At 33.5% G+C, this 18,966-nt stretch overlaps 1 protein-coding gene across 2 annotated transcripts; it reads left to right on the top strand.

The window, feature by feature from the left end:
- The first annotated feature begins 8,461 nt into the window (after nt 1-8,461).
- Nucleotides 8,462-16,371, top strand: LOC101252989 (plant UBX domain-containing protein 4). 2 transcript variants are annotated; one of them, XM_004240112.5, is made up of 4 exons: nt 8,462-9,026; nt 9,979-10,258; nt 15,516-15,611; nt 15,715-16,371. In XM_004240112.5, exons 1-4 carry the CDS (start codon nt 8,554-8,556, stop codon nt 16,093-16,095), a joined length of 1,230 nt encoding a protein of 409 aa, XP_004240160.2. In that variant the 5' UTR covers nt 8,462-8,553; the 3' UTR covers nt 16,096-16,371. The 2 variants fall into 2 exon arrangements, with proteins under 2 accessions (XP_004240160.2, XP_025886986.2); XM_026031201.2 differs by having other exon boundaries at nt 8,469-9,026; nt 9,967-10,258.
- The last annotated feature ends 2,595 nt before the right edge of the window (nt 16,372-18,966 follow it).

Here is an 18,966-nt window from a genome sequence, read left to right as displayed (position 1 = left end):
TGTGAAGTCTGAAAGAGTGAGTAGAGGATTAGAAAAAATCGTTCTTCATATTATATACTTCTTTCTATATGCAATTCAAGAATTCATATCTCAACAATTATCTGACTTGTGCTATGACAAACCTCTAATCTCTGTTTAAACTTTTGAAGTTTAATTTTGGAGAGCCAACAAAGAAAACTGCATAAATATTGTAGTCCTTATAATGTGTAATTTTAACATTGAAATTGTATTTAGATTTGGATTGGTTGTCTTACAGTAAATACTCTCCGATTATGCACTTCCACAATTATTTCACGAACTTATAATTTTATTTTAAATGTACAGGAAAATATCGGTAATTGAATTTGAATTTGGTCAGATGTAAACTCGATCTATTGTAGTGAAAGATGGAGAATTTTCGTACTATTGCCATATGCATTTGAATGACACATTTAGTTTTTTCGGAATTTGTTGATATTAGAGATCTTTAAGCAATCACTTTCTAAATTTTGGTTGTACATGAAATATTTCACAAATTTTATTTGAAATATATAGCTTCGATTTAATGATTAGTTAATTTTGTGTTTTTAGGTCACTTGTAATGTATGTATTATATATATGTATATATATATATATATATATATATATATATATATATATATATATATATATATATATATATATATATATATATATACCTAGAACAACACTTATAAAGTGTAACTTTAACATTTATAATCCTATATGTAGCAGAAATATTATATATTTGTGCTACATGTAGGATTATAAATGTTAAAGTTACACTTTGTAAGTGTTGCTCTAGGTAGATATAAAGTTACACTTTATAAGTGTTGCTCTAGGTAGATATAAAATTGCTCTTTGTAAGTGTTGCTCTAGATGAGATATAAAGTTACACTTTATAAGTGTTGCTATAGATGAGATATAAAGTTACACTTTATAAGTGTTGCTATAGTTGAGTATAAAGTTACACTTTATAAGTGTTGCTATAGATGAGTCTAAAGTTACACTTTATAAGTGTTGCTCTAGATGACCAATAAAAGGCAACACTTTTTAAGTATGACCAATAACTCTGAAAAGGCAACACTTTTAAGTGTAGTCTAATAAAAAATAGGTGTTGCTAATGCACGTCTTCAAAGTGTGCCTTGTACCTATTTGGCTACGGTTTATAAGTGTAGCCACAAATGACAACATTTAAAAAGTATTGCCTAATGTCAAAGGTTACGCTTCTTTTGGGCAGCCCATAAAAAGTGTTGCTGAAAGTCCAAAAGTGTAGCCTTTTATCAAAGGCCACACTTTTAGCTAGTTTAGGTTACACATATGTGGTGTTGCCGTAGGCCGAAAATGGTGTAGTGATTGATAGTAATTTCATAGTGCATTTACAAGTCAATTACTTTTAAATTTATTTCTTTTAATTTTTGTTTTAAATTATTTTTTATTTTTATTATTCTAAAAAATAAATTTATATTTCATTTCATTATCAATTTTTACTCGTATTATCTATTTTTTAATTTTTTTTTCTCATTAGTATAGTTTTGTTAGTATTTTAATTTATAAATTAACTTAGAATTCATTGTTGAATAAGGTTATGGACCTATGTTTTCCTTTTCTTTTACATCATATTTATATATGTTACGTTTAAATTTGATATAAAAGTATTATGTTATTTTTTGTTTTGGATTTAGAACTTATGTTATATTTTCAATTTCATTTGTTTTAAGATTAATGACTTGCTATTTTATATTTGCAAGCATTTTCTTCTATTTAGACTTGATAAATTATCTTTTTGTCAAATGTTTTATAATTTTATGACATTATATTCTAGGCCCCTTCCCGGCTACTGGATCACTCCAGTGCTTCGGGTACTACAGACCCTCTTCCATCCATTGCACACCAGTAAATTGTGCAAAGTTGCTGAAACCTGAAAAATTCGCATGTTCAAGGAGATATTACCACCATACCTTCTTTTATTTCTCCTCTTCCATAGCTCCTAGACAACTACACAGGGCAATGCTTGATATAAGGGCTTTAGACATACATTTGCAGGGTGTTTCCACCACCTTTGAAATACCTGCTGTAAGCTAACACCATGTGTAAGGTTTTTAATTTTTATGATTAATTTAATTATATACTAATTAAAAAATATAAATCAATTAATTTTATAATATTAGTTAAGTAGATAAGATAGTCATTTTGTAGTTATCATTAATGAGAAATTTAATTGTCTTCTTTAATAAAGAGATTTATTTTAAGCGAAAAAATAATTTTGCAATGATATGCATTAGTACATTATGAGCATAATTGAGTTCGGAAAAGGGATAGAGGAATGACATGTAGGTTATATATATGTAGGACATAACTTATATGATATAGTAATAAAAAATATTAATGTATAAAAACGAAATTACAAAAATATTTTTTTGACTAAAGCATACAATTTTTTACTTAACTGAACAATTTTTATTTTTTAAAAAATCGAATAAACTCCACACACATAAAAAAAAACACTTTCATTTCTCTTGGTATCCAAATAGTTTGTATTTTAGTAGTTCAAGGAGTTTGGAAAATAGAAAAAAGTTACTTTTGTTTTGGAGGGAAAAATATTAAGAGAATAAATGCAAAAATTGAAATGAAGATACAATAGACTTTTTACATTTATAGCCAAATTCTGGTCATTTACACTATATTTGAATCATTGCTATCAATTGTATTGTATTGTATTATTACTATACCTACAATGTTTGTTTTGATTGTTATTTAAAATGTATTGTACTGTATTGTTGAATTTCGTTGTTACGTAACAATGGAAACCCCTATTTTATGGAATAACCAATTTGGTGTGTTCTCATTGTTACTTAATTTCTTTTTTCAATTATATCTTTACATAATATTTTAAAATACTATTTTATCCTTTACCTTAATTATTTAAATCTAGTCAAACCTCCTACCCTAGAATAATTAAGGATATTTAAGTAAATTTATAAATTACAATACAGTACGATACAATCAAAACAAACAATTAAAATGTTACTAAACAACAAAAAAATGTAATCTAGTCAAACATTGTATCTACCATACAATACAGTACAATACAATACAATACATTATGAAACAATGGGTAACAATGATCCAAACAAAATGTTAATATTACCATATTTTTTTACCCACTAAGAGATAAATTACATTACTAGCAAAATAATATTTATGTTTTTATAAAAATAACAGTGAAAAATATGATTAAATCATGTTATTGAATGTTATAAGTATACATTGTTTCACAAGTTCAGTTAATAAAATAAAGGAGCTATTTTTATTAAAATATAAAGAATTATCAAACCATTTTAAATTTTTTTAAACAATGAACATTTAAAAATCCGAACTTTAATTATTTTTCAAGAATTTATTTGATACTGACTAAGGCCTTATTTGTTTGAACTTAATGTATGTCTGAATCTTAATCATTCAGATTCAACTCATTAAATACGTTTATTTTTTAGGTCTGAATCTGAATTATTTAGATTCAGCCCATTAAATTCATTTATTTTATTTTTTAAAAAATCTATTAATAAGTCTGAAGAGCTCTGAACGAATCAGGTTTATAAGAGACTCTTAACAACATTCAGGCTGTAAGTTATCAAATAGTAAATCATAACTTTTCTGCTTTTGGCGTTCCCTTTGTTGGGTTTTATTTGCCCTAAATTTCTTACCATAAATAAGTTTTCCTTTTAGGTAAAGGTTTTGGATTGGCTAATCTTTAATCTGGTAGAAAAAAGTTTAGGATTCTATAAATAGAGGAATGTCCTTCTAACTTATTCAACATTCACAAGGTAGTCTTACGGGTGTTGAGAGTTTTGGTTAGAGGGAGAATTTGTGGGTCACAAGCTTGATACGTTATCACTAGTTGAACCTACCATGTATTCCGAGTGAATTAGTTGAGGTTGTTCCCCTCTGTATTTTGTACTCTCATATTTATAGTGAATTGCTCATCTCCTTTGTGGACGTAGGTCGATTGACCGAACCACATTAAATCTTTGTGTTTTTTGGTATATTTCTCGTTGTCTTCTTACTCGTCGTCTTTTGAGGTTTGTTTTGCTAGCTTTCGCATTACACCTGCTTATTTTCGGTCCTTACAAGTGGTATCGGAGTTATATTCAATAATGGAGTCAGGTTTAGTGGTTCAATAATCGATGATTGAATCAGGTTAGAATGAGGTGTTCATCTTTACGGGTGTAGTTCTAGCCGCAACCTTTTTTGACAGTAATGAAGAATTTTTTGGAGAAATTGTTTCAGAGAGGTTCTCTGTGTTTAGACATAAATTTTGCAAAGGAGATCATGGAAAGGAGAAACAAGTTGTTGAAGATTAAGTAAGGAAGGTGGAAAAATTTATTTTGTCAGAAATTCAGGCCAAGGGGGAGATTAGTTGGGTTTTATTTGCCCTGTTTTCTTACCATGGATAGGTTTTCCTTTTAGGAAAAGGTTTTGGATTTACTAATCCTTTTCTTGTAGGAAAAATTTTAGGACTCTATAAATACAGGAATGTTCCTTCTAAATTAATCAACATTCACAATGTAGTCTTAATGACTTTGAGAGTTTTGGTTAGGGGGAGAATCATGGGTCACAAGCTTGATACGTTATCACTTGTGTGAACCTCCCATATATTCTGATTAAATTGGTTGAGGTTGTTTCTCTCTGTATTTTGTACTCTCATATTTATAGTGGATTGCTCATCTCCTTTGTGGACGTAGGTCAATTGACCGAACCACGTTAAATTGTGTCTTTTGATATATATCCCATTTGTCTTCTTACTCGTGATCTTTCGAGGTTTGCTTTACTAGCTTCCGCGTTTACACCTACTTATTTTCGGTCCTAACAACTGGTATCAGAGATAAGGTTATCTATATGGAGGGGAATATGAGCAAGATGGTCTGTCTAAGCGGAAGAAACTACGACATATGAAAAAGCAAGATGAAAGATCTATTGTTCGTGATGCATCTTTCGGTTTTTTCTGCTCATAAACTCGAGAATGTGACCGATGTATGTGGATATATAAAACAATGGGTTGAAGATAATGTTCGCAACCATATTGTGAATGAGACACATGCTAGAACATTGTGGGAAAAGTTGGAGACGCTTTACGCTTCAAAAACTGGCAATAACAAGTTATTCTTGTTAAAGCAATTGATGACCTTTAAATACAAAGAGGGAAGTCCTATTCTGATCATATAAATGATTTTCAGGGTATTCTTGATCAGCTATCAGGAATGGGTGTTAATTTTGATTATGAAATACAAGGACTTTGGCTTCTTAATACTTTACCAGATTTTTGGGAAACTCTTCGTGTTTCTTTAACAAATTCTGTCACTGATGGAAAGGTGACTATGGAATATGCAAAGAGTGGTGTGTTGAATGAAGAGGTTAGAAGAAAATCTCAAGACATATCTTCACATTTAGATGTTCTATATACAGAAGATCGAAGGAGACATGAGACAAAAGATCTGAGGAGTAGAGATAAAAGCAGAAGCAAGTCAAAATTCAAGAATCCAAATATTATATGTTATCATTGTGGAAAGAAAGAACATACTAAAAGATTTTGTAAACAATTGAAGCAAGATCTCAAAGAAGGGAAGAATGAAGAAAACAATGTAAATAATATTGTTGTTGTTGTCCAAGATGACCTTCTCTTCACTTGTGATAAAGAAGACGTTATCAATTTTGTATCTCAAGATACAAGTTGGATAGTAGATTCTGGAGCCACATCACATGTCACACCAAGAAAAGACTTATTTTCATCTTATACTTCTGTTAACTTTGAAGTGTTAAAGATGGGTAATGCTGGTGAGGTTAAGGTGTTTGGTGTTGGCACTGTTTGTTTGAAAATCAATACTGGTTCAAAGTTGGTCCTTCAGAATGTCAAGCATGCTCCAGACATTTCAATAAATTTGATCTCTATAGGACAACTAAATGATGATGGCTATCATAATGACTTGTGTAATGGCTAATGGAAGCTCACCAAAGGCTCACTGATTTTAGCTCGAGGAAGAAAACATTCAAATTTATACATGACACAAGGATCGATTCTTGGTGACTATAAATTTGGTGGAGAGCGAGACTTTATCAGAATTGTGGCACACGAGACTTAGTCATATGAGCGAGAGGGGGATCACCTGTTTGGCTAAGAAGAATTTGTTTGCTGGTATGAAACAAACAAAGGTGAAAAAGATGTGTTCATTGCTTAGCAGGGAAACAGAAAAGAGTTTCTTTTCACAGTCACCCCCCTTCAAGAAAGTCTGAGCTATTGGAGCTAGTACACTCAGATTTCTGTGGTCCTTTCAAAGTGAAGTCAAAAGGTGGTACACTTTACTTTGCTACTTTCATTGATGATCATTCTCGCAAGATTTGGGTATATCCTTTAAAATCCAAAAATCAAGTTCTTGATGTGTTTAAACAGTTTCAAGCCTTATTTGAGAGACAAACGAGAAAGAAATTAAAATGTATTCGCACTAATAATGGTGGTGAGTATATTGGTCCCTTTGATAAATACTGCAAATCGCAAGGAATTCGTCATCAGAAGACTCCTCCAAAGGCTCCTCAATTAAATGGTTCGGCAGAGAGGATGAACAGAACTTTAGTTGAGAGAGTTAGATGTTTACTTTCAGAGGCTAAACTTTCAAATTCTTTTTGGGCTGAAGCACTTAACACTGTTGCTTATGTTATCAATTTGTCTCCTATTGTTGCCTTGGATGGTGATGTTCCAAACCGAGTTTGGTTTGATAAGGATGTTTCTTATGATCACTTGAAAGTGTTTGGGTGTAAAGCTTGTGTGCATTTTCAAAAGATGAGAGGTCGAAATTGGATGTTAAAACTAAGCAATGCATCTTCATTGGTTATGGTCAAGATGAATTTGGATATCGCTTTTATGATCCAATTGATAAGAAACTCATTAGAAGTCGTGATGTTGTGTTCTTTGAAGATCAAACTATTGAAGATATTGACAAGACTGAGAAACTAGATTCTCATACTGATGAGAGCTTAGTTAATGTTGATCCAATTCCTATTATTGATACATCTTCTGCACATGAGGGAACCCAAGGTAATGATCAAGATAATGGTGACAGTGTAGAACATATAATTGTTCCTACTAATGATGTTGTGGTTGATAATCAATCAACTCATGTTGGTATGACCGCTTCGGATGCTCCAGAAACCTCTTGTAGAAGATCTACTAGAGAGAAGCGAAGCTCAACACGTTATTCTCATGATGAGTATATTCTATTGACTAATATGGGAGAACCTGAAGGTTATGACGAAGTCATGTTAGATACTCATAGAGATAAGTGGAAAGAACTCATCGTAGACAATCATGAGTTTTGTAGAAGTGTGGCAGGCAGGAAGCCTGTCAAAAGTTCCTCCACTTGAAGTCCATCTGGCCCCTTGGCTGGAGGGGGAATTTATTGGGCTATTGCCCATGTTCCAGCCAAAGGCCCATGGCCTAATCCTATTTGAAAAAGATTGGAATTATTCTCTTTATTTGGTTTCCAATTCTATTAGAGGATTGAAATTGTAATCCTATTTGTAGTTAGTTTTGGCTTTGTAAGAAAAAGCACAACTTTATAAATAGAGGATGGTCTTGAGAGAATAATTAATTGCTCATTGGTATTGTCTTTGAAAGACATTAGAACATAAGAGAGGTTTTTGAGAGAGCTTTCAACAAGAGAAAATAGAGAAAGAAAAGGATTCTTTTGCTGCAATCTTTTTCTCTGACTAGCAACGTTCAGATCGTGTTTTCCCATTAACTAACCGTTGGATCGGACTGAAATTTGTACCGAGTGTTCCTGACATCTTGGTGGTTGATTTGAACGGAGGAGATCGAATTCAGAGGTTAGCAAAATCCTGTTTTAGGTCCCGAACAGAAGCTGGGTTTGGGTGGTGTTTCTTTCGAATTATCTTTTGTTGGTGTAGCTTTATCTCTTAACTAAAAACTTTCTTTGTCAATTTTCTCAATCAACCACCATTTTTTTTCCAACCGGTAAGTTTTCATAGATTCTTTCAACTATTTTTTTTATATTAGTAATAATTTTCTTGTATTAATGTGTGTCGAAAACATTGGTTGCAATAATATTTCTGGTGTATTGCTCTTTATTAAGGTTTTTTAATGAAAAAATAGTACTCCAAATCATGATTATTAAAAATTTCTTTTAATCAAAAGTGATATATTTTATTAAAATGAAAAGTTTATAATATTTTATTGATATAATTTTCAATTTCACTTCTATATTCAGATATTGAAAACAAACAACATTAATTATTTAATATTTAAATTTAGAAACAACATCTTCTTATTCAAATCAAAACACTAATATAATATTAGTACAAATCTTAATAGGGGCCTAAAGTCATCTCGTATACATTTTCAGGATTATGATCCAATTACATTGCGTTGACAACCCGAAAATCAAATCAAAATATGGAAAACCCAAAGGCCAAATAGTTATTTTCCCCAAAAATTTCTTTAAAATATACAAAACGAGAAAAAGAAACTGAAAAGCATTTTCAAAAATGGAGAAGAAAGCTCTTATCAACACATTCTGTGAAATCACTTCTTCTTCTAAATCCCAAGCATTATTCTTCCTCGAAAGTCATAATTTCGACTTAGACTCTGCCATTTCCACCTTCCTCGATAATTCTTCACTTCACTCCGCCGGCACCGCCGTCGATGCCGCCGACGATCCAGTATCTCCGTCCGAATCACGGTCCTACTCTTCTTCTCATTCTGAGTATTCTTCTCCTTCCTCCCGCTCTCGTTCCCCATCTCCTCCTCCTCCTTCTTCTCTCGGCTCGAAACGAAAACGGAGATCTTCTTCTAATGCTTATAACTTGAGGTCTTCTAGACCTAGAAATAATGCCGCTGCGGCTGATGTTGCTGATGCTGCTGTTGGTGTTAGGAGGAGAAGTTTGAGACGTCGAACTACCACAAGGTCAGGGAGTGACTCCGTTGAGCCGCAAGAAGCTAACACTGGCGGAGATAAAAGGTAATTAATTATCTTACATGTATTACTTCCAGTGAAGGTTATTAAAAAAGGGATGTGTTCTTAATAGGTTCTAGGTTTTTTTTTTTAAAAGAAAAATATTGAGTATTGTTTGTAAAAAGAACTAAACTTTTCATATATAAGGAAAGAACTATTAGAAGTAAATTTAAAATATGGAGTATTATGTGTCAAGAAAGATTGAATAGATTAATTGAATAAGAAATATTAAATGAAGTCTATTATAATTAAGTTATTTGTAACATTGCATATTAAAGAGCTAGAAGAACATGCTTCATAATTTTCTTTTTATTAGTTTTAAGCATCTGTTCGATTTTGGCCTTAGGCCATTAATGTGCTTGAGGCGCCCTTGGTTACTTCATAATCAATTTGACATTCTACTTTTATTTGTACAAGTGAAAAAAATGTGAAAATGCATACACTTATCAGAGTTTGCTAAGCATAACATGTGAGGGATGGGATGATGACAACACTAAAAAACCGAATTCCATCACAACTCCTAAGTTAAGCATCCTAGGGTGACATAATTACTAGGATAGGGGACCTCGGGAAGTCCTTTTGTTATGTATAGCCTCATAACTTATAAGACTTTATTTCAGACTAAAATGTGCCTTGCTACACGACTTGGTAATCTAAAAATATGTGTGGAAACCCCCCGAGGATATCATATCCCATGCTGAATTTTTTTTTCCGGAGTTTGTAAATGAGGTAAAGTATGAGTGAAGATGGGAACAGCCAGTTAGTTGGATCTGAATTTAACTGCTGGTTACTCTTTTCCTTAAACCCTTAGTCTGTTAGCTATATTTCTATATTCTATAACATGTATCTAAAGTCTAAAGATATTTCCTTGTATTGACAAACCCTGAACAATATAGTTTTTCTGAAAGTACAAGATGCATATTGACTTTCATGTTGCTGATCAAAGTCCTTTGTGTAGCGGAATGCTTGTTCAAGATCCATCAAAAGAGAATGACGTGGATGCACTATTTAATCAAGCTAGACAAAGTGCTGCTGTAGGACCTTCGGAAAACCTTCCATCTTCGGGCTCAAGAAGCTTTACTGGAGCTCCAAGACGACTTACAGAGGAGGCTGTGCCTTCTGTTCCTAAGCCACCTGAAAATGCTACTCATGCTATCACTTTTTGGCGCAATGGGTTCACTGTAGATGGTGGTCCTCCACGAAGTTTTGATGATCCAGAAAATGCCTCTTTCTTAGAGGTATATTAGCTTACATCACGATTTTAACTTTTGAATTTACATGCATTTGTTTGTTTCATGGTTACACATTTACTGCATGTTTTTTTTATGAAGTAAGATGTTGTATTAGAAAGGCATCAAGGAGATGCAAAATGACGTACACAAAAACATGGTTAACTCCTGAGAACAAAAACATCTATTTAATCAGGGAGTTAACCAGAAGCAAAAGAACGGTCGCTAAGCCATATTAAGGGAGCTAATGAAATCTAAGAGGGGTAATATGTCATTTACAGGGGATAAGTTGCTCCAATGAAGAGGTTAATAAGACAAAAGGATTTTGAACTGCTAATTGGAGTTGAGATACCATCGGAACATCTGAGATTCCTTTCCTTCCATATACACCAAATAGTACATGATGTAATCATCTGCCTGGTCTTCTTGATGGGGCTATCAACTTCTCTAAGACTCCAACTTCCAACTACTTCTTTGACACTTTGAGGGAGATCCAGTTGATACCAGCAATTGAAATAAACATATTCCAAAGAGCTGCTGCCACTGGAAAGTGCAGAGATAAATGATTCACTGATTCCAGGCTATTGAGGCACATGAAGCATGTGTTTACTAGCTGAAGTTTCCTCCTATTTAGATTCTCCAGGATTAGGATAGCATTCTTGAGGGTAGTCCAGGTGAAACACTTGATTGTAGGGGGTAGTCTAGTGTTCGAAATCAGTTTCCATGGCTACTGGTCTATAATGCCATTTGAAGAGCACAACTTATGGTATCCTTCACTGCGTATATTCCTTTTTCAGAGTAGCGCTATTTTAAGATATCAGGCAAGTGAAGGGTCATTGAGGCTCCTTCTAGAATTCTGAAAAAATCAAAGAGCTCATGAGCTCCCAGTCTTGAAAATTCCTTCTAAAGCGAGGTGCCCATATTCCACCTTCTCTGTTTTGAGCCACTGAAGAGTATGTGTCAGAGGCTATCCTGTAAATAGCTGGTGGGAGGCATTAAGAGGTTGATTGTTAAGCCACCCGTCTTCCCAAAGTTTAACTGAGTTACCATCTCCAATCCTGAGGGCCACCTCTTGGAAGAACTGGTTAATGTACTTTCAAGGTCCAACTCCATAAGGGTCATTGTTCTGCTTGGTACTCCATTTGTCTTGCCTCCCCTATTTAGCATTCACGACCTCTTTCCAGATACATGTTGGTTCTTGAGCTTATCTCCACCACCATTTCATTAACAGACTCTTGTTGTGCTTCTTTAAATCGCTGTTTCCAGACCTATTCCTGATTAAGATTATAAAATAATGAAAGGCTTTGCTGTTCAACTTTCTTATACATTGATATATAATTCTACAGTTGAAACTGATGTAAAACAATGGCGGTAACTTCATTAAAAAAACAATAACTTTTAATACAGTAAATTCAAGAGCACTGTTGGTGGTAGGGGTGTTCATGGTTCAGTTTAATTTGGTTTTCATTAAAATAAAACCAGACCAATAAAGTCCTTTTTTAAAATATTAAAACTAAACTAAACCATTTAAGTCAATTTTCATTGGTGACATCCTTGTCGGGGTTTTGAGTTATTTCAATTTTTGAATGTGACATATGCCGCCAAGTCAATTACTGTTTAGGAGAAGTTGTCATTTACCAAGTTTTCATGATGATAGTTAAATTAAATGGTGATGAATAATTTAATGACTCAATGAAAGACAAGTTGTCTTTTTGAGACGGTAAAAAAAAAGACAAGTTGTATTAAGCATAAAATAGATTTTTAGACTTATCAAATGGAATCTATAAATCAAACTAGAATATGAAGACAAAGAAGTAAATTGTTGTCAAGGCAAGAATTAGACTGTAAACCAAGAGTGCAAAGATTAAAATGTGCAGTAAAATACATATATGTGTAATTATTATTTTTCAGTAGGTATTTGTATATTCAATTGGTTCTATTTTTCGGTTATTTTTTTTCTTAAACCAAAACCAAATCAATTTTTGTTGGTTTGATTTGATTTTTTTCCATTTTAGAAAAAATCAAATCAAACCAAAATAATTGTTTTTTTACTTGGTGTGATTCAGTTCCCAAGGAACACCCTGGTTTGGAGGATAGGGTGGTGTGATTTTTAAATTTTACAGAGCACATCTAGTAAGATCTTCCTAATGTGAAAAAACGTCTGATCTTGCATTTCATCTACTAGGCTCAATGATGTCTTTGGGCAGTATGGATCTTGTAGCATTCTACTCAAATATCCATTTTAAACTAGTTTATCTAATACCAATATTCAACTATGAAACACAACTACCACTTTCAAGAAACATACATTTTACTGGGAGACCTTAAATCCTCTATGATATTTTGATAAGTAAAATTCGCTCATGATTAGTATTTAAAAAGACCTCTGGAGCAGATATATAACTGTTCATGCTTAGTACTTATCTATGTAACTTGAAAGCTGCTTTCAAGCATTACACCTTTCTAGAAATGAATGAAGAGGTTTGTTGCATGTTTCGGAAAATGTTCTGTTATTTAAATGAATTAAGAAGACCGCCTCTCTTTTGGGCTGCATGCATAAGAACTAAATGAATCTATTTCTGTTTTTGTTTCTTTAAGTGTAAATGATCTTTAGCTTTACAGCTATAATTTTTTAATAAGTAATTTACATTTATGTTAATATAGTTATCATCTTACCCTCTACACAAACTCCTACTTACAAGGTAACACTTACTGGAATTTTTATCTGAAGAGAAATATCGGTCAGATAAACAAGCTTATGGACACTTCTAGATGAAGATCATCCTTTTATTGTAATTTATTAGAGAAGATAATCTGGGCTAACTGAAGTCATGAATTCCTTAAAGATAGTAAGCTCTTATTGGATGGAGCTGATAAATAATATTTGAGTCTCTTAGCCGCTTCACCAAAAGCATACAGCATTAAAGCATTTATTGTGTCCTTGCATATGATAGGCTTCAATTTTTTGTTGATTTTATGTTAATATATGCTGTGCCATGTACAATTGCATTATTATTATTTGAATTGTGATTATATTGTAATTTATTTTTACACGTGATAATAAATTTCATAAAAAAATCAGTGGAAAAATGTTTTTTCTCCTTGAATCTGAACTTGTAGTTCCTCTTTGACATAGTGGATGAAATTTTATCAGTAACAATGTCATAATCCGAGATTTTCCTTGAATCTTGTCTTTTAACAAGCATCCTATGTTGAAGTTGTAGAAATACAGCAACATTGTATTGTAATCTTCTTAAGCCTTAAAAACTTTCTTCTTTTCTTGCAACTTTTAAGCAGTCTATCATGAAAGGAGGATTTAAGATTCATCCTTTTTTGAATTTGGATCAAGAAAATGACCCCTTATTGTAGGATGTGGACCAATATCTAATGTAATTTCAGATTCTTGTTGCTAGGAGAACAACCACTACAACTGAACTGAGCTTTACGCGGTGACACATCATTTCTCATTGTTTCTACCTATTTTTTACTCTAGAAAAACAACAGTAAGCACTGGTTGATTTTCTAGGCTTTATTATTCTTTTCTTCTAAGAAAACTCATTCTGTTTCCGTAATGGCTCAGGACGGTGCTCTTCCCCTTTAAGATACTGCTCTTAACGTGAATCTTTGACTGAATTTGGTTGGATCTATTGGCGTTGCTGATCCTGCTAGAAACATGGTTGCTGAGCACAATCAAGAAGCTCAAAGAGATCGGGTTATTTGCCTGCCATCCCCGGTTTGAAGCTAGAAGTTGTCTAGCTCCTCCTTTCCGCGGTCTTGCTGACCCGATCATCGAGACTGCTTTCTTGGCTTATGCTTCCAATTTCCGTATACTACGGATTACCTACCCCGGGGAATCCAGCTTCATCCCTTGCTTTATCTCAGTCCTCTACTACCTCAACCAGATGGACCATTTAATGGTGTCCACTAACGTTGGACAGACAACTGCATGGGCTGGGTTCTTCCCTACTCTCAGATCTACATTTCCATTTTGCTCTACATCCAAGTGATCAGAGGGATAGATTCTGCAGGAATTTTCCGTATTGGCTCTAGACTTCCAATCTTCTTGAGAGAACTTGAAACTTTGTTTCCCTTTACTAATCTTTGGATTCCAGGTCCCTTGGTCTCCACATTCAAGAATTTATCTTGCTTTTGGCCTAGTGCCACTGGTCAGTTTGGCAGTGTTTCTCCCTCTCTGCCCGCACTCCCAAGTGGACCCAGGCTCATAGATTCTCCTTTGGCAGTAGATTTGCTTCGCACCTTCCTAACATCAGTATCTTCATCTCCCGTCTCCATTCCATCTGCAGCATCACTACCAGGCCAGCTGTCACTGAACATTTGTTTTGCAATGTTGATGGCCCAAGATTCATGGCTACACTATTTAGCCAAGCTTGTGTGCACGACGAAAATGAACTGATTAGTGTCGCTTCTCCAGGGGCTTCATTAACATATGCCGGCGGTCTTCACCTTTGGCAAATGCTGCTGCAAACCTCTCCTTTTATGATCTTCCATCTCCTTTGGATATCAGCGTCGATCATGTTGAAAACGACTGGATCTCTGCCTTGAGAATGAACAGTAGTTCATTTTGGCTCGGTCCACTAGCTGCTATGATGTCCAAGTACTGCCAATTTTGGAAAGGCTCCTGCTCCCTTGCTGATTGCTCACCAGACTGCTCCGCCACTGGTTCAGTCCGCTGTGTGTCAACCGGTGGAACAAATGTGTTCCAGGGTCCTGTCTGGACCAATGAAGCCGGTATGCACAACAACTTCCAGCATGGAAATGCCAACCAAGTTGGTCACTACACCATGCGCTCCAATCTACACCTCATGTTTGAGGCCTCGACCACCATCCACGATATTCCATATTCTCATGTTTATCCTGCTCTGACTTATCGCTTCAACCTCTCCCCCAGCGTTGCTGGTCTTACTGTCCTCAATGAAGGTCCATTTTGGGATGTCCACCCCCCTGCCCTTCAGAAGAGTGGAGTCCAAGTGTATCAAGGTGTCACACTCACGATTGCTCGAGACTACTATTCTGGTACGCGTATCGACTCAGAGCACCAGTGAAGTGCTTGCCTCCGCCGCGTTCCTTTTTTTTCTAATATTTTAGGCTACTAGAGTATGTTGTTCCTTCACAACTTTGCTGATTCTGTTGTTATCTTTTGCTTTGATTTTTCTTCATTTTTTATTTGATGTAATGAAATGTTTATTATGAACAAGCAATGAACAAAAACCCTACTCAGGACTTGATATAAATTTGATAAATGCAGAGTATTCGGAAGTCTGAATGTCCAAAAGAAGTTGAGCCAGCAGATAGGAAGACACATGTTCATTTTAATGTCACAAGGAGTGAAGGGGACTGCCCAGTATGTCTCTTTTTGCTTAATAGCAAAGGGTCTCAGTTTTACTCACGAAACATCTGCCGTTAACAAAATGTCTTTCCGTTTTACTCTGGGATCATGTTTGCAGGTACTAGAGAAGCGTCATGCTTCATTTCAAGGTGTGAGAAGAACTTCAGGTAATACCAGCAATGCTGCAGCAGTAGAGTCAACTGTTGCTGTCTCATCATTCACTGCACCTCCAGCCCCATCGGTAGGCCTAGTTGTTGATCAGACACAGCCTTCAACATCAATTCAAGTCAGGTTAGCAGATGGCACACGGATGGTTTCACGGTTCAATTTCCAACACAGTATCAGAGATATCCGAGGGTTTATTGATGCATCAAGGCCCGGTGGGTCCAGGAGCTATCAACTGCAGACAGTAGGTTTTCCTCCGAAGGAACTTGCTGATCTCGACCAGACAATAGAACAAGCTGACCTAGCCAATTCAGTTGTGATCCAGAAAATTTAGTTACATCTCTAAACTTATATATACGAGTGTTGGGGGGTGCATTAATTTACTTGAAGCATCCTGTTTTCAATACCCTTTAGAAATCGTTTGAGATGCGCATATAAAAACTGTTGTGGTTCATCATATAAGGATCAGAGGGATAGATTCTGTTTTCTTCTTTGCTGTATCTAAAATGAACATTAGCCTAAACTGACTATAGAAGCTAAGATAGCTCATCATATAAAAACTGTTGTGGTTCATCATATAAGGAGAGACAATAGCTCATCCTTCAACTAAGATGGTACACTTAATTCCCCTTATTTGTATAGGGTTGGATAATTGGAGCATGAATTGATATAATATGTAAACTAACATTAAGTAAACGGAAAAGGGCCTAAAATATTCTCGAAGTATTGAATATAATATAAAATTGTCCTTCATCCATCTATTGGTTTCAAATGCTCTTCTCATCCACCTTTGGGTTCAAAATTGATCGCTTATTTAATTGTTTTAAATTTAAATTGTTTAAATATTTTTTTAAAATACTTGGCACTCAACTATTGGTTATAATTTAATTATTAATATAACTTATAAACTAACCCATTACCCAATCATTCCTAACCAAACATCACTCAATTAATAAATCAATTTTAATATCAAAACCGATATAAAAATTACTAAAATATAACGAAATTATAGATCCCTGAAAATAACATTAAAAATTATTCAGTCAGAATCAAAGCCCCAATTGAATTTAGGTTGAGCCGATTATTTAGGAGAACACTTTCAATAGGATTCTCTTTCAAGCTTGATTAGAAATTTATGACTAAAGGTAAAAAAGTAGTACATCCCGAATTAATTCATGCACTTTAATATAGTTATATAAATATTTATGATTTCTTTTAAAACCTTTAATATATTATTTTGAAAAAACAAGTTATCTATGAAGTAACATCACATAATTGAGACGAAAGAATAATTAAGATGAACATAGTCAAACTTTTAAGTTTATCGGTAACTTTATTTAGACACTTGAATGTATGATTATTTACTTTTATAGATACTTTTGCTTCAGATTTTTAAGTACACTCATTGGCAGTAACTTTCCTGTTGTTGCATTAGTAATATGACGAGTTTATTAATTTGGAGGGATTTAACTAGTAATAGGTGCTTGTGGATTGATTTATAAATTATATTAATAACTTATAACAAATAGTTGACCGCCACATATTTTTAAAAATATTTAAATAGTTTAAATTTAAAATCGTTAAATAAGTGGTCAAATTTTGAACCCAAAGGTGGATGACAGGTGTATTTTTGAGCCAACAGGTGGGTGGGAAGGGTATTTTGGAGCCAATAAGTGGACGGAGGATAATTTTGTACCATTTTCAATACTTTAAGAATATTTTAGGCCCTTTTCCGTTAAGTAAATCAAGAATTGCATCAACTGTATAACTAATGTCCTATTTTGTGGCGGTCGAATAATATTGTATTAAATAGAACTTATAATTCTAACAAGTGATTAAATTAAAATATTATTTAATGGATGAAAATGGAAAAAATTTTAATCCCGATCCATGTCGTAACATTATGTTAAATCCATTTAATTTGAATTGGTCTTTTCTCCATCACTATTAATGTGCAGAGACATCTAATATAATTAGTCTTGAACTATTTGTGTAATTTTGATGAAAGAAAAAAAAAGAATCATAGGAATGGTGAAAATTGAAAAGTTGATGAAAGAGAAAAAAATTGAAAATTGAAAGATGAAAAATAAATTTAATGGTACTAAAGCATAGAAAAAAGTGTAAATGGGTAATAGAGGTAGAATTTGATTCAAAGTTGGACTGTTTTAATAATAAAATTTGAAACCAAATTATTTTCTAAAATGTTGACATTTTGATATTTTCAATAATTATTTTTTAAGTGTAGATATTTTTACTAATTAAGTTAGGAATTGTGATTAGTTTGATAATTTTTCCTTAAATCTATCTGAACCAATTGGTAAATATGTTTGGAACAAATAAAAATCTAAAAAAAATTAATATGCCTTAGTACATTTGTTAAAAGAAATCCAGAAAACTCTATCAGAAGCTTTTGCCGTGTTCAATTTAATCACAAAATTATGAAATTTATTTCTCATGTTGATATGTTTTAATTATCTCCTTAGCTAGTAAGACATTTTCTACGATACTCCTTCCCTTCACAAAATCAGTTAGATTTGTGGAAATCAAAATTGGTAAAAGACATCTAAGTCTTTTATATAGCAGCTCTTGGATATTATCTTATTGGAAAGATACTAAGGGTGTGTTTGGTACGAAGAAAAATGTTTCTCTGAAAAACAAGTAAATATTTGACTTATTTTCTCATGTTTGATTGGTGAATAGAAAATATTTTTCGAAAAAATATTTTAATGTATGATTTTTGAAAAATATTTTTAATTATTTATTAGAGTAGAAAATAATTCTTGAAGTTGAAATCTTTTTGTTTTGTTGATAGGGTGGAGTTGGTGCTGGTAGGGGGTGGGGGGGAGGAGTCAAGGGTAGGGGTGCAAAAATGAATTTTTGAAGTTGATTTTTTTTAAAAAAATAGACTTAATTTTTTAGGGGTAACGAGGGGGCTAGGTTGGGGCTAGTAGACTGGGGGAGCTGGTAGGGGGTGGAGTGGGTAGGGGAGGTTGGAAGAGAGTTTTGGAAAATGTTTTCTTAAGTTTTGAAGGGAAGTAATTTTCCTTAAATTTGAGAAAAATGAGTTAATTTGGAAAACATTTAACCCAATCAAACATAAGAAATTGAAAAATATTTTCTTTCGTACCAAACGCACTCTAAGACTTACTAGTCTTAGATCTGTGAAAGATTTTACTTCATCTTCTTAGATTTAGTTTCCAATTTT

The sequence above is a fragment of the Solanum lycopersicum genome, chromosome 5 (genome assembly GCF_036512215.1).
Source record: "Solanum lycopersicum chromosome 5, SLM_r2.1".
Taxonomy (NCBI): Eukaryota; Viridiplantae; Streptophyta; class Magnoliopsida; order Solanales; family Solanaceae; genus Solanum; species Solanum lycopersicum.
The sequence above is the reverse complement of the archived record's forward strand: the minus strand, read 5'-3'. Positions and strand labels throughout refer to the sequence as shown.